The sequence below is a fragment of the Hyperolius riggenbachi genome, chromosome 8, assembly GCF_040937935.1.
Source record: "Hyperolius riggenbachi isolate aHypRig1 chromosome 8, aHypRig1.pri, whole genome shotgun sequence".
In the NCBI taxonomy this organism is placed as follows: Eukaryota; Metazoa; Chordata; class Amphibia; order Anura; family Hyperoliidae; genus Hyperolius; species Hyperolius riggenbachi.
In genome coordinates this window covers 42,066,497-42,090,942 of record NC_090653.1, presented here as the reverse complement: position 1 = coordinate 42,090,942, position 24,446 = coordinate 42,066,497, and the positions used below count along the sequence as shown (strand labels likewise).

Sequence of the window (24,446 nt, the reverse complement as noted above, 5' to 3'; positions counted from 1 at the left end):
ATTCATGTTTCCAGCAATGTTGGGACAGGAGGAGAGCGAGGAAGACAGCCGGGCGCTAGCGGAATTTAGGTGGCCGTTCCGTCTGGCTGAAAAGTCTTGGGGAGAACAATATTATTATTTTCAGTGATATAGCGGTTTTTCTATGACATTGCATTTACAACAGAGCAGAGCTAATGACCCTTTGAACTTACTGGCAGAAAAACCTTAAACAAATAAGAAACAATGAGACAGATTGAGATGAATGCTTCAGAAAATAGCACTGCTCTCTGACTAAATTAGCCGGAGAGCTCAGAGAAACTATTTGCATAGATAACTGAAGTTTCTTAACTCTTCCTGTACTGGAAACAATATGAGACTCTGTGCTACTAATGTTCTATTTCTTAGCTGCACTACACTACACATTCAGGAAATGCTGTTGAAAACAAAGAAAACTTTGAGAATCCCCCATGAAGAGATGGACTAGCCCAAAACTTATCAGTTCTGTCAGATGTCAACTGCCTACTTTTTCACCACAGCGGTCCTTTAATAACCAGGCCTTTTTTTTCGTTTTTTTATTTGGTGCCTGAAAGAGGTAATTTTTAGGCATGGAAGTGACGGCTTCTGTCTTGTTGGGAATATAATAAACATCACTGATAAGCAAATTACAGCCATAAAAGTTTTCCTGGCAGAATACAAGTAACTACTGAAATGGAGCCGATATCAGTTATGCAATTTACCGTCATTATTATTATTATTATTATTATTATTATTATTTATTGTATTTATAAAGCGCCAACATCTTACGCAGCGCTGCACAATAGATAAATGGGTTAACATACAGGTAGAACATACGGAAACACACAACAAAACAAGATCATGCAAATGATTTGATAACAATACAGTGTCATAGGTCAAAATAGAGACTGTTCGAGTCTACAAGAGGGGTGGTTGCGAGTAAGATTGCATAATCAAGCTGGATACGTTAGGGAATTATTAATTTTTGTACCATTTTAGAATGCAGGCATGTTGGCTCCAGTATGTGCAGTATTGTGCCTGTACTAATGGTAAAGTAATAATTGCAATGTGTGCTAATCTCTGCTTCAAAAACACATGGATAGTTTAAATTCTCCTGTGTGCTGTAGTGGGATCTTTTCGCCAGTAGAGGTCTCTGTTGCATTCCTTTTAAATGTAGTGTAAAATCCCAGAAAACGCAATGATACAGTAATAATAATGTACCTGTTTGAACATCATGTCCACATATGGGAACTGGTCTTAAAGAAGAACTCTGGGCTCAAGGAAAATCGCCAATACACATTACCCACCCTCCCCTTACAAGGGTCACTTTAAAATTTAAAAATGGAAAACAAAAACACTTTTTTTTTTTTTTTTTTCTTAACCCCCCCTCCCTCCTGTATACTAACTGACTGGACAATGATCCCAGACGATGGGCTGATTGATTAAAGGGATACTGTAGGGGGGTCGGGGAAAAATGAGCTGAACTTACCCGGGGCTTCTAATGGTCCCCCGCAGACATCCTGTGTTGGCGCAGCCACTCACCGATGCTCCGGCCCGCCTCCTGTTCACTTCTGGAATTTCTGACTTTAAAGTCAGAAAACCACTGCGCCTGCGTTGCCGTGTCCTCGCTCCCGCTGATGTCACCAGGAGTGTACTGCGCAGACACAGACCATACTGGGCCTGCGCTGTGCGTTCTTGATGACATCAGCGGGATCGAGGACACGGCAATGCAGGCGCAGTGGTTTTCTGACTTTAAAGTCAGAAATTCCAGAAGTGAACCGGAGGCGGGGCCGGAGCATCGGTGAGTGGCTGCGTGGGCACAGGATGTCTGCGGGGGACCATTAGAAGCCCCGGGTAAGTTCAGCTCATTTTCCCCCGACCCCCCTACAGTATCCCTTTAAGAGACATCAGATCTCTGATCTGATCGGAGAGAGATCTGTTGGCTGCCCGTACACAGCAGGTCAGTTCCTTATCGGCATGAAATCTCTCAGGAATCAGCCTTGTGGTGCCACCTCCCTGGCACTGGCTATGTCCCTCCTAATGTAGAATGTGCCTGTGCAATTCTACTTTACCTATCGGTGTCCACCGCTGACTTAGTCTCTGTACTGCCTCCCATACACGCTCCCCACATGGTTGCCGGAGTATATGTGGCCACATGTGTGACATCACACATGCGCCCAGCTGCTATGTGGGGAGCGTGTATGGGAGGCAGTGCGGAGACTAAGACAGCGGTGGACACCGATAGGATGAAGTATAATGGCACGGGGCACCAGGGGTACATTACATTGGGGGGGGGCAGAGCCAGGGTTCTGCCGCTTGTCCCGATATTGCACACTGTTACTGCCGCGCACCCGATTGAGCATCTCGGCCCTCCATCTTGCAGCATGTCCGATCGTTACATGCAACCAGTCTCAGCCTGAAATTGGTTGTGTCGTTAATCGGGCATGCTCTTGGCGGCACCGGTTTTCATTTGATTCGATTTGTAATAATCCAATCGGATGGTCGATCGGTTGCCAAGTTACCTGCTGTATGTACATTTATATAGTTAAAGGACAATTGTAGTAAGAGGGACATGGAGGCTGCCATATTTACTTCCTTTGAAGCAATCAATCCCAGTTGCCTGGCAGTCCTGCTGATCCTCTGCCTCTAATGCTTTTACCCACAGCCCCTGAACAAGCATGCAGCAGATCAGGTGTTTCTGACATTATTGATTAGCTGCATGCCTGCTTCTGATGTTATTCAGACACTACTGCATCCTAATAGATCAGCAGGGCTGCCAGGCAACTGGTATTGTTTAAAAAGAAGTAAATATGGCCGCCTCCATATACTTTTCACTACAGGTGTCCTTTATGATGAAAAATGTGTTATTAGTGAGAAAAGCTTTGTAAATGAGCCTCCATGTTGTCACCTCAGGTGGTATCTCCCAGACCATTAGAGGAGTGAGGAGGGCAGTTAGGAGCTGTTTGTGATATCCGATCACTGCGGTTCCCCCGCTTCCTGTCGGAATAGCCTGGCTGAGTGTTTTAGGACGACAGAAGGAAGTGGATTCAGGAATCAGGCTGTGAATAAGGAAGGACAATATGGGACACATTTATCAGGCGCGCAGCTGCTCAGTCAGTCAGAGCTCTTTCATCAGGCTCTTATTAAAAGATGATTGATGAAGCCATTATTCTAGCATGATACTGGCTGCGCTAACCAGTCCAATCTGTGCTGCTAATTTATGCAGCATGCTGATAATCTGTGACACTGGCAGCCCCCCCCCACCCCCCCCCCCCCCCTCTTCCTGCTGCTTCCATCTCTGTGTAGCGGCATATCCCACCCGTCAGGCCATGACCTAGAGAGCTCTGTGCTTGTAAAGAATCACTGCGAATGACAAAGGCTTTGTTATATTATTCAAAGTGGACCTGAACTCTTGCACAGGACAGAAGGAAAACGCAGAGAAATGCCTCCTGTATGTCTTTAGAGACTATAGCCTGTCTAATTCACCCTCATCTGTGACTAATCACAACTGTAATTTGTGAGTGTACCAGCCTTCAGTCTGCTTCCATGAAAGCAGGAAGTAGACACACTGCAGATTTATTGCAGGATTTTTATCAGCTGTAACAAGGAAGTGTTTTTTTGTTTGTTTCTTTTAAGGTTATTATGCTGTTGCTTATCTTTTAGTGCAGAGAGAACGTTCTGAATTCAGGTCCACTTTATAGAAAACCTGCAACGGAAAAAAAACCTGCCCTGGGGGGTACACCTCGGGTGGGGGAAGCCTCCGGATCCTATTGAGGCTTCCCCCGTCCTCCTCAGTCCCACGGCGGCAGCAATAAAGCTCCCCGAACAGCAGGGATGTAAATATTTACCTTACCGCAGGCGCAGTATTGGCTCTAGAAGTAGGCGAAAATAGCCGATCGCTGTCGGACCCCTCTACTCAGGCAGACAGAGATCGTCTATTTTCGCCTATCTCCATGCGGAGAGCTGCAACAGCGCCCCCGCTGGAGCCAGGAAAGGTAAATAAGTCAGCGATTGTCAAGGGAGGATTCCGGGAGACTTCGGAGGAGCCAGCGCTGGACTGCCTGCAGCTACAGGGGAGGGGGAAGTCTCATTAGGACTCTGAGGCTTCCCGCTACTGAGGTGAGTACACCCCAGGGGACCTTTTTTTTTTTGTTACAGGTTCTCTTTAAAAAAAAAAAATTTATATAAAAAGTATTTTTGAAGTACTCCTATACAATAAGACATGCAGCAACATGTACAGTACAATATATCAAGGAAACCGCAAAAATAATCCAAATGTGCACATAACGGCACACTAGTGCCTCAGCTAATAGAAAAGACTTGACATAATATATCTCAAATAATGACCCTCCTGTATACCTTTGGAAACAAATACAAAAAGCGTTCTCAGACGTTAAGTATATCATCTTAGTAAGGAGACCTGGAGGTTGAGTGCAGTTATACAGGGTGGCGCAGGAAAGACCGGCCCAGCTGCCTGTCGTGTACGCGAGTTTACAGGCAGACACTAGCCGGACGGTTTCTGTGCGCCTCTTACTCTGTCCCTGCTGTGTGTCCTTCCTGGCTTTATTGAAGCCTTCATGAGACAGTTACCAATACGGCAGCAAATGCAGGCGACGTAGGCTTCAATTGAAGTGGAGAAGACACACTGCAAGGATAGAGAAAGGCAGGGAACACACTTGCAGGTTCAAGCTATAAAACAAAGCAGAAATGAATTTGAACTTTCCTGCAGTGGTACCTTATCTCACTGTTTCTTGGCTGTTTAAAGTGACAGTGAAGAAGAAAAAAAAAAAAAGTATGATGAATTGTATGTGTAGTACAGATAAGTGTCTCATATTTTTATTTTCAGTTATATAGCTGTGTTTTTTTTTTTATATAACACAGCATCATTCTCTAATATTTGCAGTTTACAAATTACACTGTGTATTTGAAATGATGATACAGAGCAGAGCTAATGATCCTTTTAACTTCCTGGCAGAAAAACCTTAAACAAGAAGCAGGGAGAGACAGGTTGAGATAAGTGATTCAGAATATAGCCAGGGCTATGGAGTTTGAGTCAAAGCAATTTTGGGTACCTGACGGCAAAGTTGGAGTCAGTGGTTTCATAAACTTTAAAGCGGGATTGTCACCATAAAAATCAAATTTCAACAGCAACTGGTCTGAGTGTATTAAGTGATAAAGATGCTAATCCTGCATTCAAAACTTTCATAACTTCTTCTGCTGTTATGGTTTGGAGTTATCACATACCTTAGGAGCACTGGCCCTTTAGTAGTCAGTGCCATTCAGTTGCATGCTGGGGGTTCTTTTTATCTATAATATATTCCTCCTCTTCCCTTTATTTCCCTGCCTAGCTGCCTACCTGAAACATGATCCTCTGCTTACGTGTGTTTACAAACAAGGCTGAGGTGACTCAGCAATTGGAGGAGAAAAGAAAAAAAGGGAAGAAATTATGAGTATTTAACCTTAAACTGTGGGCAAAAAACGTGGTTCCCACAAGGAACAGAATTCTCTTTATTTACTATATAAAATTCACTGAAATCAAAACGTGGACAGTACAATACATGTGTTATGTAAGTAGATCAAGTATCTATCTACTTATATATATGTGTTTTTTTCCCTGGCATAGTATGGCTAATCCTACTGCTTTAAAGGCAACCAGAGAGGAGGAAGAAAAGCTTTTATACATACATACCTGGGGCTTCCTCCAGCCCCATACGCCTGGATCACTCCCACGCCGCTGTCCTCCGCTGCCTGGATCCGCTGATACCGGGTCCCGTCATTACCGCCAGTCGGCCGGCGGACGCGGCCAATTCTCCGCATCACAGGGCGCTCCCTCCATACAGGTACGCGTGTGGCTGCTTACTGCGCAGCCGCATGCGTATGGGTATGGAGGGAGCCCCTGTGATGCGGACAATTGGCCGCGTCCGCCGGAAGTGATGGGCCCGGTACCGGCGGATCCAGGAATCGGAGGATGGCGGCGTGGGAGCGATCCAGGCGTATGGGGCTGGAGGAAGCCCCAGGTATGTATAAAATCCTTTTTCTATTTTGCCAAAGCATTCCTATCTGGTTCCCTTTAAGAGTCGGGAGTCGGAGTCAGATGATTTTTTTTTTTTTTTATTTTATTTATCCAAAACCACAGCCCTGGTAAGCATTAGACTAAGGAGTCGGAGTCGGAGCTGTTATGGGTACCTGGAGTCGGTGGTTTCATAAACCGAGTGGAGTCCACAGCCCTGAATATAGCACTGCTCTCTGACTAAATTAGTCAGAGTTCAGAGAGGCTCTTTTCCATAGATAACGGAAGTAACTCTTCCTGTACTGTAGACCAGTGGTGCTCAACCTTTTTTGGCCCGAGGGCCGAACTTCAAATCAAGAAAAATCTCGAGGGCCGGAACACATGCATACAAAATTTCGATGTAAAACTTTTAACGTTTTTCTAGTAACAGTTAACATGGTGTTGGAAATGGAAAGAAAACGACAATATAAGAATTGTTGTACTCACCATTTGATGCACATTTTCTTAATGAGAAGTTTGCGGCAGATTAATGCAGCAATGGTATCAGAGTCCAGTATGGTACCTGGGTGTATGCACAGGGCAGATTAATGCAGCAATGGTATCTGATCTGCCTGTAGTGTGCTGGCTGAGGAGGCTGTCAACTCTGTGTGGGGCTGAGGGGGCTGTCAGCTCTGTGTGGGGCTGAGGGGGCTGTCAGCTCTGTGTAGGGCTGAGGGGGCTGTCAGCTCTGTGTGGGGCTAAGGGGGGGGTCAGCTCTGTGTGGGGCTGTCAGCGCTGTGTGGGGCTGAGGGGGCTGTCAGCTCTGTGTGGGGCTGAGGGGGCTGTCAGCTCTGTGTGGGGCTGAGGGGGCTGTCAGCTCTGTGTGGGGCTGAGAGGGCTGTCAGCTCTGTGTGGGGCTGAGGGGGCTGTCAGCTCTGTGTGGGGCTGAGGGGGCTGTCAGCTCTGTGTGGGGCTGAGGGGGCTGTCAGCGCTGTGTGGGGCTGAGGGGGCTGTCAGCTCTGTGTGGGGCTGAGGGGGCTGTCAGCTCTGTGTGGGGCTGAGGGGGCTGTCAGCTCTGTGAGGGGCTGAGGGGGCTGTCAGCTCTGTGTGGGGCTGAGGGGGCTGTCAGCGCTGTGTGGGGCTGAGGGGGCTGTCAGCTCTGTGTGGGGCTGAGGAAGCTGTCAGCTCTGTGTGGGGCTGAGGGGGCTGCCCGCTCTGTGTGGGGCTGAGGAGGCTGCCCACGGTGTCCTGCGGAGGAGGAGAGGATCGGGTGGTATTGCGTAGTTATAGTATTGGTGTAGTCCCGCGCATACACCAGCGTGTGCTCCGTACTCAGCCTCGGGTAGCGCTGGGATAGTTAGAAAGCCTCGCTCATTGGTTACTGCAGGAACCTTCCTCCAATAGGAATCAGGCTGATTCCTATTGGCGGAAGGTTCCTGTAGTAACCAATGAGCGAGGCTTTCTAACTATCCCAGTGCTACCTGGGGCTGAATACGGAGCACACGCTGGTGTATGCGCGGGACTACACCGATACTATAACTACGCAATACCACCCGATCCTCTCCTCCTCCGCAGGACACCGCGGCGTGGGCCACAGAAACTGGCCTCGCGGGCCACAAATGGCCCGCGGGCCGTAGGTTGGGCACAGCTGCTGTAGACAATGCAAGACTTGTATCTTTGCTACTAATGTTCTTATTGTACTACACATAGAATTCATAATCTCCTAAGTTTTATTTATAATTTTTCCCTAAAAAGGATACACAAGGTGACATGATGAGATAGATGTGTATGTACAGTGCCTAGCACACAAACAACTGTGCTGTGTTTCTTTTTTTTTCATTCTCTGCCTGAAAGAGTTAAACATCAGGTATGCATGTGACAGATTCTGTCCGGGTCGGACTATAGAGTTTATTTTCACCTCGTGTGTCCTTTAAGTGGTGCCCAGGAACCGACCGGCCGGCGCCTGCCTGTATTGTATATTCCCGCTTGTGGCCGATGATCTGTGAGCCACTCTCTCTAGTATAAGTGCTGCGAGCTCTCCAGTGTGCCGGCTGCTCACTGATAAGCCGCAGAATCTGCTGCACATGTGCGCTGATAGAATCCAGAAGGTGAAATCCTTTTAACTTTGTCTCTTTTCTTCATTCTTCCTTCCTGTACAGAGCTTGGCTCTTCTTCATGAATTGTGAGCCCCCAGGATGAATCCATCCCGCCGGAAGTCGAAAGCCCCTGTGAGGGTATCTCCGCCCAGCCCGCCTCCGAGTAAGGATGAGATAAACGTGTACATTATGTGGGAGAGAAACAGATGCACCCCTCGTTATTCTTTTATACAGAGCCAAGGGAAATCCTGTCACGCTTTACTGAGGGCCACTGAACACGTGACTACAGAGAGGACCTGTCATCTATGTCTAGATTGCCATTTATGTAGCATGCATTTCCTGTTAGTGCTAAAATCCTACATTCCGCCCTCTGCATAGTCAGACCCAGTTATAAGGTCGCTTAAAGGATACATTAACCCCAATTTAAACTTAAAAAATGACACCCTGTGTATGTGTGAGAAGAGGTGTGCATAGGCTTATAGCACCTACCTTGGTCCGGCGCCGCCCCCTGTGCCTCTCATTCCTCATTTCCTGGTCAGCGCCCTTTGACCTGGACCTGCTTTTCATGTGCAGTATATCCTATTGGGCTTCCTGTGACAGCACTCGCCGGTGGAGCTCGCACACGTCAGTGTGAGGACATGTGTGGCCTCCACCGGCAAACGCTGTCACAGGAAGCCCAATAGGACATACTGCGCATGCGTAGCATGTCCAGGTCAAAGGGCGCCGACCAGGAAATGAGGAACAGGAGGCACAGCAGGCGAACTGTAGAAGACGCCAGGCCATGGAAGGTGCAGTAAGCTTGTGCGCACCTCTCTACACACCTACACAGGGCGTCATTTTTAAATTAAGGGGTTGGGTACATTTTGGCGCGATACGTGCTGTTACATTTGGGAACCGCCATAGTTGCCCATTCAAAACTGCTATGATTGTAAATTTGGTCACCGGGGCCTCCCTGTAATGCAGATTGCAGCTATGAATAGTGAGAGCACGGAGCGCCCGCTACTTATAGCCGCAAATTGCATTGCAGGTTGCCCCGGAGCCCGCTATTTTATCGAATGAGTCAGTCGCTCAAATTTACAGCTATAGCCAAGTTGTTGTTTTTTTAATGGCCACCTACGGGGGTGCCCATGGGTGAGGGGGGGGTTAAGAATAGGTGCCTACTGTGACACATACAGGACATGGTAGAAATCTTAGCTAGTAGACCTTGGGCTTGATTCACTAAGACCAATAGCGCAAGTAACCTGCTGTTACTTGCGCTATTTAATGCTGCGCAACTTATGGGCGCGCTATTGGCAGCATAGCCGGTGTAAAACTACAAGTGCTAGCTATGCTGGGCATAGCGAGAGCTTCTCTGACCACAGGTAATAATGCACTCTATGCTGCCAATAGCGCACCTAGGGTGCATTAAGGCATGCAGGGTTAAATAGGGCGAGTAACAGCAGGTTACTTGCGCTATTGGTCTTAGTGAATCCAGCCCCTTATGTGGGAGCCATCTTGTCCACGTTCTGTGTCCTGTGTGAGTGAAATACCCTCGTTTGTAAAGTGTATGTGTGAAAAGAGGTGTATTTCCTTTGGCCCGTAGAGAGCACTGGAGTGACTTGACACCCTTAAACTGTCTGCACATTTTGGGCTTGATTCGCTAAGACAAACAGCATGCCTTATCTGAGTTAACACGCCTTATCAGAGTAGCATAGCGAGCGCTACCAACCCACAGGGGCTCAGGGTAGGACGAGTGGAGCTCTTGTCATTGCCAATTAGTAGGCATAAGTTCGTAGCGCTCGCTAGGATACTCTCTTAAAGAGGAACTCCAGTGAAAATAATTTAATATAAAAAGGTGCCTAATTTTTACAATAATTATGTATACATGATTTAGTCAGAGTTTGCTCATTGTAAAATCTTTCCTCTCCCAGATTCACATTCTGACATGTATTACATGGTGACATTGTTACTGTGGGCAGATTATGTAGCTGTTCTGGCTTTAACAGACAGCTATAAACAGCCATTTCCTGTGTGTGTCATTGTTACATTGTGGCAGTTTGCCCAGAGTACCGTACGGTACCAGAGCCTCTTGTGGGAGGGGTTTCAGCACAAAATCAGTCATACAGCGCCCCCTGATGGTCTGTTTGTGAAAATCATTATATTTTTCATGTAAAAGTGGGTATCAGCTACTGATTGGGATAAAGTTCAATTCTTGGTCGGAGTTTCTCTTTAAGGCGTATTATCTCTGTTAAGGCATGTTATCTCTGTTAAGGCGTGTTATCTCGGATACGCCGTTTTAGTTATGTCGGATAAGGCGGGTTATGTTGGATAAGGAGTGTTAACTCGGATAAGGAGTGTTAACTCGGATAAGGCATGCTATTTCTTAGTGAATGAAGCCCTTTGTCTGCTGTGTCCGACATACCCTCATATATATAGTGTATGTATTTGCATCTCCTTTGAAGTCTGCTGTAATGACATTTAAATACATATATCACCATGCAGAGAGACCAGGGCCCATATGCAATTAACTTTTTCTCCTGAGTTTTCTCCTAGGAGATTATTTTTTTTTTTATCTTTTAGCACTTTGCAATTGGAAAAGTACCATAATATAAAAGTGCTAAAAACAAATTTGAGAAACTGGTGGTTTAAAAGGCATTATAGTGACAAGGTCTAAAACTATCACCTAGGAGAAAGTTGATTGCGTATGAGCCCAGGATTCATATGCAATTCACATTTTCTCCTGAGTTATCTCCTAGGAGATAATTTTTCATCCTTTGTTTAAAACAACTTTTTAGCACCCCGCAATTGAAAAAGTACCAAAAATCTAGATGACAAAAGAACTATCAAAATTATTTTGAGTAATTTTTTTTCCGCTTGCCGGTGGTTTAACTACTTCGTCCACAGGTCAGTAGATATACGTCCTCTGGGACTTCATCTAAGCCACAGGTCAGTAGATATACGTCTTGTAGCAGAAGCAGTGCTGTGCAGGATTGGGCTTGCTCCTGTGCACATTTCTGGCACTATCTGATGCAGCACTAATTGGTGAACGGGAATATAAGTTTCCTGAGCTAATGAGATTGATTTTTAGTATTAAAAATACTTGTATTTTCTCATTTCATAGTGAAAAATACACTCTGTAGCATTATTTCAGAATCAAATATCTTCACCATAAATTGTGACCGGAACATAATCTAAGTTTTGTGATAAGCAGTAAGAATAGCCAAACAAAATTTGTGTTTTTTATCTACAGTAGCACTTTTTATTTTTAAACTGGAATTGGTAAAACTGAAAAATACATGTTTTTTTCTATTTTTTTTCTTTGTTTTCCCATTAAAATTCATAGAAAACAAAATAGTTTGAGGGAAAAAATGGCATACAATGAAAGCCTAGTTTGTCTTGAAAAAAACAATATATATTTCATTTCTGTTTCATAAGTAGGGATAAAGTTATTTCTGATTAAATAGGGACATAGCTAAACTGTCAAAACTGCTCTGGTCAATAAGTACAAAACAAGGTCTGGATGCGAAGTGGTTAAAAAGCACTTTGACTAATAAGGCTTTTGATGTAAGTTCTTACAGTTACCATATTATCACAGTAAGGGCTCATTCACACTACAGGTGTTTTGGGGAATTTTTATGCGCAAGACATGTCTGCTATTAGTGATGTAGGTGAACAGCTCGCGAGCTGCTCACTGCGAATAACATGCCCTGTACTACTTCCAGGTCACAATGTCCCGGAGTAGTACGCATGCCCTAGCCCGGTGGAGCGCGTCCTTGATTGTGCGCCTGTGGTCGGGCACACTTAGTGGCAATCAGGGACGCGCATCGCCGGCCAGGGCATGCATACTACTCCGGGACATTGCGACCCGGAAGTAGTACAGGGCCAGACTGTCCATAGAGATTCGCCAACATCTCTATCAGTTATCTGTCTAGTATTGTACTAGATGGGAATAAGCGAGTCCTTTCTTCACTAGAAGGCTCCAAAAGCATAATATTTACAAACCTTGAAAGGGGTCATCTCCACCCAACCTTAGACGGTCCAGTAACTGGGTGGTTGATGCCCCCTTTTTTTTTCCTCCTTGCAGCTCCCATCAATACACAACTGCCACTTCTAAATCGCCAATATACTGTATATTCCGGCGTATAAGACTACTTTTTAACCCTTGAAAATCTTCTGAAAAGTCATGGGTCGTCTTATACGCCAGGTGTCATTGATGCCGGGTGATACACCCTATCCTGTTACCGCCTCTCAGATCTTCCGGCTGAGGACTGTAGTGAAGCGGCGCAGGGGCACATGTGCGAGATCTGAGAGGCAATGGAGGTAAATAGGATACAAGGGCGGGGTCAGAAGGGTGAAAGAGGCGTGTTTTATGGGCACAGGTTTTATTTGGTGTGCGTTGGAAGAGGGGGGTAGTCTTATGTAGCGAGTATATCCCAAACTCTATATTTTAACTGGAAAAGTTGGGGGGTCGTCTTATACACCCAGTCGTCTTATACGCCGGAATATACGGTAGGTATAATCTAACAATAAGTCAGTCTTTGCTTTCTCCTTTCTTCACTTCATTTTCTTTGAGAAAGTTAGCGTACATCAATGACTAAGTCATGAAATGTGTTAAAGAGACTCTGAAGCCTGTTAAAATTCCGCTTTTTATTTAGCAATCCCCCTTCTACACTATCGCCCCATCTAAAACGCTGCTACCCCGCAGCAGAATGCTGTTTTTAACCCCTGCCCGGGGAGGCAGAGCTTACTGCTGTAGCTCTGCCTCCATTCGTGTCAATCCTCGTGGATCTCCGCCTCTCCCCCGCCCCTCTCAGTGAAAGATGACTGAGGGGCGGGGAGAGGAGGCGATTGATACGAGTAGAGGCAGAGCTATAGCGCTAAGCTCTGACTCTACAAGGAAGCGCTCCCCCAACATATTCCCGGGGATTTGGGGGGGGGGTTAAACACAGCGTTCTGCCACAGGATAGCAGCGTTTTAGATGGGGTGATAGTGTAGAAGGGGATTGTAAAATAAAAAGAAGAATTTTAAGAGGCTTCTGAGTCTCTTTAAAGGGAACCAGAGACGAAGCACCCTCATGTATTTTACCATATATATCAGTGGGAACATTAGAGAAAACACTTACCCTGCTCTCTGTTTCATCCTCACTGCTAAAAGTGTCTGTTAACAGCTGTGATAAGAATCCCCGACTGAGCATTCAGTCTAGCTTTGCCGGGAATTATTATTGCTGAGTCATTATAGCAGAGCCAGAAGGGGGCAGGCTTGGGCTTGAAAAGACACCAGAGAAGACAGACTCAGCTATAATCATTCCGTAGCAAAGCCAGACTGAGTGCTCAGTCGGGGATTCTTATCAGAGGTGATAACGGTCAGATTAAACAGGACAATGAAACAAAGAGCAGGGTAGGTGTTTACTGTCATGTTCCCACTGATTTATAAGGTAAAATAGGGTGCTTCGTCTCTGGTTCTCTTTAAATGCCTGTATTTATGGTAACTCTCACCCGTTGTACTTGTTCAAGGAAAGCTGTCATGCTTACCTGATTTCTTGTAACATTTTACACGTTGCAATTCAATGTTGTATTACTCTTTTTTTAAAAAAATTCAGTGAAAATCGATTGAAAAAAAAAAAGGCACTTTATTTACAAGGTGTGAAAAATCTCACCTAGGAGAAAAAATGAATTGTATAGGGGCCCAGGTCTTTTTTGTGTCTCCCTTTCAGGGGGACAGGACGGAACTGGCACATACAATCTTCTTCAGCCACCGATTTATTTATTTTTTTGTTGGTAATTTGTACGTTTTTTTTTTCTTTCTCATGCAGGAGCAGAGCCAAGCCAGGCAAGGCCGAGGCGGATCGCCCGCAAGCGCTTTCGGCCAGGGACACGAGCGCTTATGGAAATCCGAAAATATCAGAAGTCAACCGACCTGTTAATAAGGAAAGCGCCATTCGCCAGACTGGTAAGTGAATCCCTTATACCTATTCCCTCATCTTTCTATTTGGGTCATGAGTTAATATGTATGTTTATCACCCTACCAGGTGAAAGAAGTCTGCATGGAGTATACTAGCGGCGTGCCTTTCTTGTGGCAGAGTATGGCTATAGCAGCTTTACAAGAGGTCAGTGAACCTTGGCACAGAAATATGTTAATGAGTACCTAAATTATAAATTACTGTTTGATTTAAACCTAAAGGGGCCCATACATCTGCCGACCAACCAACCAATTGACCATCCAATTCGATTATTATTATAATCGAATTGGATGAAAATTGGTGCTGCCAAGTGCATGCCCGACCAACAAAGCGACCAATTTCGGGACAGAAATTGGCCACACGGTCGGAAGATGCTGGAAGATGGCGGGCCGAAGTTGTTTGGTCGGGTGCGGCTGAATTGCGAACGAGTGACGAGACAAAACCCCCGCCGCTTCCGCTGCAATGTATGCAGTGTATAGTGCATTTATACATTACCTGTCCTGTGTCTGCCTCCACGCGGTTTCCGTCCATCTCGCTTGGTTCTGCATACAAGCCAGCGGCGCATAGCGTCTGACGTCATTTGTCTCTTGGTCGAATCTGCCCATAATCGTTCAATGTATGGCCACCTAAATAAGTTGACAAGATATATAAAATCACACATAAAGTGTGATTTTTCTCACCCCAGGGTCTGTATTCTTCATTTCATTCCGCAGCTATCCTCATCTCTCTTGCCTGCACTAACAACGCTATTTAACCTGTCCCTCTCCACTGGCAACTTTCCGTCCCCACTCAAAAAAGCTGTTGTGACATCACTACTTAAAAAACCTTCTCTAGATCCTACCACACTTGCCAACTACCGCCCTGTGTCACTTCTCCCATTTGCATCCAAACTACTTGAACCATATACATGCAGAATGAAGCCATTATTTATCTGCTAACTACCTACTTGATCAGTTCCAGTCTGGCTTTCGCTCCAACCACTCCACGGAAACAGCCCTTACCAAAGTGGCCAATGACCTTCTTACAGCCAAATCCAAAGGTCAATTTTCCATACTCATCCTTCTTGACCTGTCATCAGCATTTGATACTGTCGACCACACCTTACTCTTATAAATACTTTCAAATGTAGGAATAAAGGGCCTCGCTCTCACATGGTTATCTTCCTACCTCTCTGGAAGGTCCTTCACAGTCTCCCACTCAGATCAGATCTCTTCTCCTCATGCTTTGTCTGTCGGGGTTCCCCAAGGCTCTGTCCTTGGTCCCCTCCTCTTTTCCATCTACATGCACGGTCTTGGTGATTTAATCAACTCATTCGGGTTTCAATACCACCTCTATGCAGACAATACACAACTGTACCTCTCTGCCCCAGACCTTAAAGGGATACTGTAGGGGGGTCGGGGGGAAAATGAGTTGAAGTTACCCGGGGCTTCTAATGGTCCCCCGCAGGCATCCTGTGCCCGTGCAGCCACTCACCGATGCTCCGGCTCACTTCTGGAATTTCAGGAGTGAGGACACGGCAACGCAGGCGCAGTGGTTTTCAGACTTTAAAGTCTGAAATTCCAGAAGTGAACCAGGGGCGGGGCCGGAGCATTGGGGAGTGACTGCGCGGGCACAGGATGTCTGTGGGGAACCATTAGAAGCCCCGGTAACTTCAACTCATTTTCCCCTGACACCCCTACAGTGTCCCTTTAACTCCCTCCTCAAACGTGTTCCTGACTGCTTGTCTGCTATAGCCTCCTTCATGTCATCCCGCTTCCTAAAATGAATATGAGTAAAACAGAACGAATCATTTTTCCACCGTCTCTGTCCACCTCCCTGCCTGAAGTAACAATAAATGTTAACACTCCCATAACTTCAGTTCCCAAAGCACGTTGCTTGGGGGTAAGATTTTACTCATCTCCCTCTTTTATTCCTCATGTTCACTCCATAACCAGCTCCTGCCATCTCAAACTTAAAAACATATCTCGCATCCGTCCTTTTCTCACTCAAGACAGAACTAAAATGTTAATACATGCTCTTATAATTTCTCGTCTGGACTACTGCGGAGGGGTCCACAGCGGCTCATTGCTGGAGCCTGGGAGGTGAGTAAAGCCTGCTAGCAACAGGGGGGACACCATGCCCAGCCAGCTAGACTGGTGATCCGGCTTTAGGGTCTAAAAGCAGTGCAATTTTTTTTTGCATGCTTTTAGATCCTAAAACCTGGAAAAAATCATGCTGCTAGGGAGTTCTGCTGCAGCCCAGCACTTGCTCACCTCCCTGCGACCCAACACTGCAGTTTTACCTCTATCCTCTGGGTGGCGCTGTAACCCTATTGTGAGATTGCTGACTGTCAACATGACGCCAGACAGCAATCTCACCAGGGGGAAGCAGAGCCTCGGAGGACAGGAAGGAGAATGGCGGCCGAAGTCGGGGATCCCCCAGGAGGTGAGTTAAAACGCCCACTGCGCACATTGCTCTGCATAGACCTCCCGCCGGGTACCACAAGTCCAGCGTAGGGTTACCGCTCCTGGCATGTTTTTTCCACCCCGAGCTGAACTCATGATTACTGCTAAGGTGGCTAAAGACTGTGTGATTGAGTAGAGACTATTAAAAACTTAAAAAGTAGATTTAGACATAAAATAAAGCAGTTGGGTCATTTTAGGAGTAGGAGGCTAGATACAACTATTTCATAAGTGTATTTTCACCTCGCTATTTCTTTAAGAAGTTTGAATGACACTGTAGCCATTACCATTCACACTGAAACAGAGAAGCAGCCTGTCTGTCATTTTTGGGAGTCTTAGGGCTGTGTTATGGGCAAACATTCCTCATGTTGCCAAAAGCCCTCGCAGTCTTTTTAAATGGGAGGGGGTGTGGCTGGGCCCCTCCCCTCAAAGCACTAGGCCCAGCCATACCCCCTCCCATTGAAAAGACTGCGAGGGCTTTTGGCAACATGAAGAACGTTTGCCCATGATGTTAAGGTAGCCATACATCAGGCGACTTGGCGTCCAATCAACCATCCTATTCGATTATTGTAATCGAATTGGATGAAAATTGGTGCTGCCAAGTGCATGCCCAATCGACAAAGTGACCAATTTCTGGACGGACATTGGATGCATTATCTATCGCACATAACGCAAGATGTCTGGCCGAAGCTGGTTGGTCGGGGGTACGGCGGCCGATTTTGGAATGAGCGACGAGACCACGAAGCCGCTGCCATTGCAATGTGCCAGTGTGTGCTTTTATACATTACTTGTCCTGTAGCAGCCTCCGTGCGGTGTCCATAATCCTCCGGCCGGTATTCCATATGCGCTACTGGCGCCTAGCGTCTGACATCAGACAATATGCGCCAGTAGCGTGTACGGAGAGCCTCCCGGAGGTTACGGACGCCGCACGGAGGCTGCAACAGGACAGGTAACGTATAAATGCACACACTGGGGGGCAGCGGCGGGCTGTGGCGATTCCCTGAAGATTTCATGCTGAAATCGGACAGGAATCGGCCTGTAGTGTATGGGCAGAATCAACAAAAAGACAAATTTATCTCTAATCAGATTCGATTAGAGATAAATTTGTCTCTTTGTCAAATCTGGCCATTGCAGTCATTGGGACAGACTATCAGCGCCTTCCTTTCCACTGCCTGGCGCTCTGATATCTTAATCCACGCTGTTTTGCTGGCCCTGACCCTCCCCAGGGTCGCCTTATCAGATGGCGATTAGAATCACCACTTTAAAAAAAATCCAGCGTCTGCGCACTTCTCTTAGCCACTAGTGCAACTGTGCAGGTTTTATGTCCTGTCCGCGGCAGTCCTCACTCCAAGCGCTCTGCTCTATGTCATGTGGGCGTGATCACACGACCGCTCACATGACTGAATGAAGTACAAGTCAGCCGTGCCCCCTCAGCAGTGACGAGCAGCGCTGAGCGAGGGGGACGTGACTTTTGCTGACACTGTTTTGGAAATAATAAAACTTACTTTTCCAAAACAGTGTCAGCAAAAGTATAACAAGTCACGTCTCCCCTCGCTCAGCTGAGGGGGCGTGGCTGACTTGTACTTCATTCAGTCATGTGAGCGGTTGTGTGGTCACGCCCACATGACATAGAGCAGAGCACTTGGAGCAAGGACAGACAGGACAGAAAACCTAAGAGAAGTGTGCAGATGCTGGATTTTTTAAAGCGGCAATTCTAATCGCCATCTGATAAGGCGACCCTGGGGAGGGTCAGGGCCAGCAACACAGCGTCGATTAAGATATCAGAGCGCCAGACAGTGGAAAGGAAGGCGCTGATAGTCTGCTCTGAGGACTTCAATGGCCATTTAGTACCTCACTTTTTTTTTTCTTTGCTCGCATCGGAAGTCCTTTAAAGAGGAAATGTAGTCAATAACATAATGGATAAAATTGCATTTATTTATTTTACAGTATTCATGTATAGATTATTTAGTCAGTGTAAAATCTTTCCTCTACCTAATTTATGTTTTGAGATTCATCACAGTTGGTGACCTCTTTAGCTCTGCCAGGTGATCTGTACGGAATGTTCGTTACTGAGAGTTCTCTGCACAGAGGGAGTTGCTTGCTTGGCAGTTGGAAAAAGCCGTTATTTCCCATAATGTAACAAGGCTCACAGATAGCAAACGGTCAGGACCATGGTCATGACATCATACTGTGGGAGGGTTTTCACCACAATATCGGCCACACAGACCCCCTGATAATCGATTTGAGAAAACGTAAAGATTTCTCATGGGAAAGGTTCCTTGGTTAAAGTTCCTCTTCAAAGTACTCCTGAATCAGGGATAAACAATTAAATGAAGTCCACGGTGAGCCAGATTACCTTTTCAGAAGTGTCCTTGCGCTGCGTGTCCTCTGGGTCCTTGTAACTTCCACGCCTTCCAGGAGTTTCTCCAAGAGGCACAGAGCTGTTCTAAACTCCGCAGGCGCGAGATTCGAGCTGCATCTGCACAGTGATTGTAGTCACTCGAGGCGAGCACTTGCCTTTGCTGTGCACACGTGTTTGAGAACTGTGCTTCTGCAGTTCTGACTCACAGGCCATCACTAGGAGGAAGTTCCTTGAAAATTATTCGGCTGAAGGATTCCAAAGGATATTTAGAAGGGCAGAGATGAGGGAGGTCCCTGAAGATAACGAGCAGCGCCAGCACACTTCTGAAAAGGTAATTTAGCCTACCAGGGCTTCATTCATTTTTTTTATGTCCCCGGTTCAGGGATGCTTCAATTTTAGACAATCTGTAGGGGGTGTGGCTACATCTATGACGGGAGCACTGTATAGTGGGGTCGGCACAGGGATTGTGGGAGGTGAAATTGCCACTCGACCTTCCTCCCGTTCTTCCTCATGGCAGAGTACACAGATGGTCAATAAAATACTAGTCATTTTTAGTTGAACCTACACTGGACGCTAATGAGTTTGGTCCGTGTAGGTGATTGTGTTAATATCTAGTTACTGCTTTATCAAACTCCTCCTAATCCTCCTCTCACCCTCCTTCTCCCACTACACCTAACTACCCCTCCTATTGCTGCCACACCAAACTCTACCCCTCCTATTTCTGCCACATCTATCTCTGCCCCTCCTATTACTGCCACATCTACCTCCACCCCTCCTATTACTGCTACACCTAACTCTACCCCTCCTATTACTGCTACACCTAACTCTACCCCTCCTATTACTGCCACATCTAACTCTACCCCTCCTATTACTGCCACATCCTACTGTACCCCTCCTATTACTGCCACATCTAACTCTACCCCTCCTATTTCTGCCACATCTAACTCTACCCCTCCTATTACTGCCACATCCTACTCTACCCCTCCTATTACTGCCACATCTAACTCTACCCCTCCTATTACTGCTACACCTAACTCTACCCCTCCTATTACTGCCACATCTAAATCTATACCTCCTATTACTGCCACATCTAACTCTACCCCTCCTATTACTGCCACATCTAACTCTACCCCTCCTATTACTGCTACACCTAACTCTACCCCTCCTATTACTGCCACATCTAAATCTATCCCTCCTATTACTGCCACATCCAACTTTACCCCTCCTTTTACTGCCACGTCTAACTCTACCCCTCCTATTACTGCCACATCTAACTCTACCCATCCTATTACTGCCACATCTAACTCTACCCCTTCTATTACTGCAACATCTAACTCTACCCCTCCTATTACTGCCACATCTAACTCTACCCCTCCTATTACTGCCACATCTATTTCTACCCCTCCTATTACTGCCACATCTAACTCTACCCCTTCCATAACTGCAACATCTAACTCTACCCCTCCTATTTCTGCCGCAGCTCACTCCACCCCTCCTTTTACTGCCAAATCTAACTCTACCCCTCCTATTACTGCTACATCTAACTCTACCCCTCCCATTACTGCTACACCTAACTCTACCCCTCCTATTACTGCCACATCTAACTCTACCCCTCCTATTACTGCCACATCTAACTGTACCCCTCCTATTACTGCCACATGTAACTCTACCCATCCTATTGCTGCTACACCTAACTCTACCCCTCCTATTACTGCCACATCTAACTCTACCCCTCCTATTACTGCTACACCTAACTCTACCCCTCCTATTACTGCCACATCTAATTCTATTACCTCCTGTTACTGCCACATCTAACTCTACCCCTCCTATTACTGCCACACCTAACTCTACTCCTCCTATTACTGCCACACCTAACTCTACCCCTCCTATTACTGCCACACCTAACTCTACCCCTCCTATTACTGCCACACCTAACTCTACCCCTCCTATTATTGCCACATCTAACTCTACCCCTCCTATTACTGCCACATCTAACTCTACCCCCTCCTATTACTGCCACATCTAACTCTACCCCTCCTATTACTGCCACATCTAACTCTACCCCTCCTATTACTGCCACATCTAACTCTACCCCTCCTATTACTGCCACATCTAACTCTACCCCTCCTATTACTGCTAAACCTTACTCTACCCTTCCTATTACTGCCGCATCTAACTCTACCCCTCCTATTACTGCCACATATAACTCTACCCCTCCTATTACTGCTACACCTAACGCTACCGCTCCTATTACTGCTACATCTAACGCTTTCCCTCCTATTACTGCCACATCTAAATCTACCCCTCCTATTACTGCCACATCTAACTCTACCCCTCCTATTACTGCTAAACCTTACTCTACCCTTCCTATTACTGCCGCATCTAACTCTACCCCTCCTATTACTGCCACATATAACTCTACCCCTCCTATTACTGCTACACCTAACGCTACCGCTCCTATTACTGCTACATCTAACGCTTTCCCTCCTATTACTGCCACATCTAACTCTACCCCTCCTATTACTGTCACATCTAACTCTACCCCTCCTATTACTGTCACACCTAACTCTACCCCTCCTATTAATGCTACACCTAACTCCTGCTCCCGCTATTATGAACACTATCCCTCTTACTTCTGCTCAACCTAACACTACCCTTCCTACTCCCACTATACCGAACACTTTTGCTCCTACTCCTGCCTTACCTAACACTACCCTTCCTTCTCCCGCTTCACCTAACACTAACCCTCCTACTACCACTGCACTTTGCTCTCTCTCTCCTAACACCACTAAACCTAAAACTGTCCCTGCTACTCCCGCTACACCTATCTCTACCCCACCTATTACTGCTACATCTAACTGAACCACCTCCTACTCCCACTATACAGTACTTAAAGGGATCCCAATGTGAGAGGGATATTGAGGCTGCCATATTTATTTCCTTTTAAACAATACCAGTTGTCTGGCTATCCTCCTGATCCTGTGTCTCTTTTAGCCATAGACCCTGAACAAGCATGCAGCAGATCAGGTACTCTAAATCAGCTGACTCAGGTATTACTGTATTAGCCATATGCTTGTTCCAGGGTTATGACTCGGACGCTACTTATGCCATAACAGGGCAAATGGCATTTTTACAAGGTAATCAATATGGCAGCCTCCATATCACTCTCACCTTGGGTTCTCTTTAACACTATCCCTCCTACACCTGACTATACCCCTCCTATTAATGCTACATCTAACTCTACCCCTCCTAGTCCTGCTACACCTAACACTATCCCTCCTACTACTGCAACGCCTAATGCTAACCCTTCTAGTGCTACTCACTCCCGCTACACCTACAGTAACCTCACTGCCGCTTATTCTAACACTAATCTTCCCACCCTTACTCCTAACCCTATCCATCCTACATCCAACACTAACCTTCCTGCTTCTACATCCTTATTTACCGATGAAACATGTCTTATCCTTACACCATAGCCTCATGTTCTCTGCACACCAACTTGCCCACTCCAGATGAATCTATGGCCAAGTCCGTTGAATCTAAGCATCCTTGCACACCATGGCCGCAATTAACGTCACAGGCTATGGTAGTGCCGGGGATGCTGTAGTAGGGGAGTTGTGACCAAGGATGTGGGTGGTGTGTAGGGGACAGCTCCAGCCCTTGCGCCAGGAGTCCATTCATAAAAAGTGGAGTCGCATGCCTTCAAATATTGCTTTTTGGGTACTGAGGCGTTTAACCTTTGCATAATTAGAGAGTGCAAGAGTAAATCCCTTGTGCACTCTACTTGTGCTAAGGGTGAACTTCAAACTTTTTGCAATGTAAAAACTTGAAGAGGGCTCTGGCTTTAACTTTGGCCATTTTCTGTCTTTAGTGTCAGCTTTCTATATTTCTACAGGCTGCAGAAGCCTTCCTGGTGCGCCTCTTTGAAGATTCCTACCTCTGCAGCATCCATGCAAAGAGAGTGACCCTCTACGTACAAGACCTGCAGCTGGCGCAGCGGATCCGAGGGATGGACTGAGAGCGCCAATGCTCTTGCCTCACCGCCATCATTTCAAGTCTCCCATTTTTATACTGACATTTTAGCAAGCTGTTTTCTAGAGGAAAGCACGTAACTTCTACCCTGCAGGAACGCCGCTGTGCCTTATCCCCCGTGAGCTTCAGAAAGGCCTACCTTAGAGGAAACCCGCAGTGCCTTATCCCCTGTGCTGCTTCTGCGTGCTCTAGTGACTGGGGTCACATGTTGCAGCGTCGTGGATGTGGTCATGTGGGAGGAGCCATTTTCTGATACACAGACGTGTATAAATGTCCATCCCACACATTGTTTTGGGTGGGAAACACATGACCTGTGCCTTAGCCTGGCCACATAACTGGAGCTCTGTGATATTCACTATAGGTCTGAATGAAGTACCAGCTGAGTCATGCAGGTATCTGCTTACCAGTGACTGCATTATGCTGCCAAAAGCTAGCCAGATTTACAGTAGTCCTGGCTATTTTTGTTGCTGCTGCTGGTGACTTAGTTGGTTTATATTCCATTTTACCTTTAATAAAAAAAAAAAAGTTGGTATTGGCAATGGCAAATTAAATCGAATCCTGATCAGACATGTCGGATTGAATTAAATCGAATCAATGAATTAAATTGGACAAAAAATTGTATAGTATAGGCTTTACATACTCAATTTATTTTAGCTAATAAACCTAAAAGTCATCTTGTATATCCCTTCATAGGACCCTTCTTTTCTCTTCAATCTCTCTTTCCACAAACCAGTCGGGGCATAGAATTTCGACACAAACCAGTCAATAACCCTTATATCACTCTGATTAAAACACCACCTGAAGTTGTTGTTAATATATATGTTGGAGGACATATCTTGGAAAACTGGAGTTTCCTGGTTTGAGATGGACCTCTTTTTTTTTTTTTTTTTTTTTTTTTTTTTTTTTTTTTACTTCTTCTGTTCTTTACTATGACTCGCTCACTTGCTGAAGTTATTATCTTTATTGATGTTGTTTACTGTTGTTACCTCTTTGAAATGTTCGGAAATATGTCTACCATGCTTTTTATCTTTTAATAAAACGATTTGAAACTAAAAAAAAAGCTGGTTTATACTCCTTCACCTTTAAAAAAAAAAAAGTTTATACTCCAAAATGTTAGTAACTGCGCTTAATTACATAAAAGAACATTTGAAAGCATTCCATGTGTGTTAAAATGTTTTTCACTCTGGTCATTGGCGAATGTAATCATTGACGGCTGAAGCTCTCTGAAGGTGTCTTCACTGCTGAATAGACACATAGCCCTGGCAACATCTGAGTCACTTCAGCAGAAAAGGAGGGGGCAGAGTGAAGGGACGGGCAGAGAGAGATTTTTGCCGGTGCAATGCCAAGTTTCGCTTCCCTACATGTATTGCTGCCACAATCACATTTGCTGATTAGCCAGAGATAAACAAACTTCTACTGCTCTTTGCAATGACAATACACATTTTTTACACACAAAGAATAATTGGGAATGCTTTCACATTTTCTTTTTTGTAAAGAGTTACTGAAAGTTTAGTTTTGGGAATGTAATCCCACTTTAAAGCATTAGGAGAGTTTCATATACGCCTGTGTCCCCACCTCCTGCACAAAGTCAAAT

The 24,446-nt window shown here is 45.8% G+C and overlaps 1 protein-coding gene across 2 annotated transcripts in view; it reads left to right on the top strand.

Annotated features, from left to right (window-relative positions):
• CENPA (centromere protein A) overlaps window positions 1–23,887 on the top strand; it is a 33,115-nt gene extending 9,228 nt beyond the window's left edge. For both annotated transcript variants that reach the window (XM_068249387.1, XM_068249388.1), the window contains exons 3-6: window positions 8,143–8,242; window positions 13,871–14,007; window positions 14,087–14,164; window positions 22,716–23,887. In XM_068249387.1, coding sequence (XP_068105488.1) covers window positions 8,179–8,242; window positions 13,871–14,007; window positions 14,087–14,164; window positions 22,716–22,838 — 402 coding nt within the window. In that variant the 5' untranslated portion in view covers window positions 8,143–8,178 and the 3' untranslated portion in view covers window positions 22,839–23,887. The remainder of the gene's footprint in view (window positions 1–8,142; window positions 8,243–13,870; window positions 14,008–14,086; window positions 14,165–22,715) is intronic.
• Window positions 23,888–24,446: the final 559 nt, after the last annotated feature.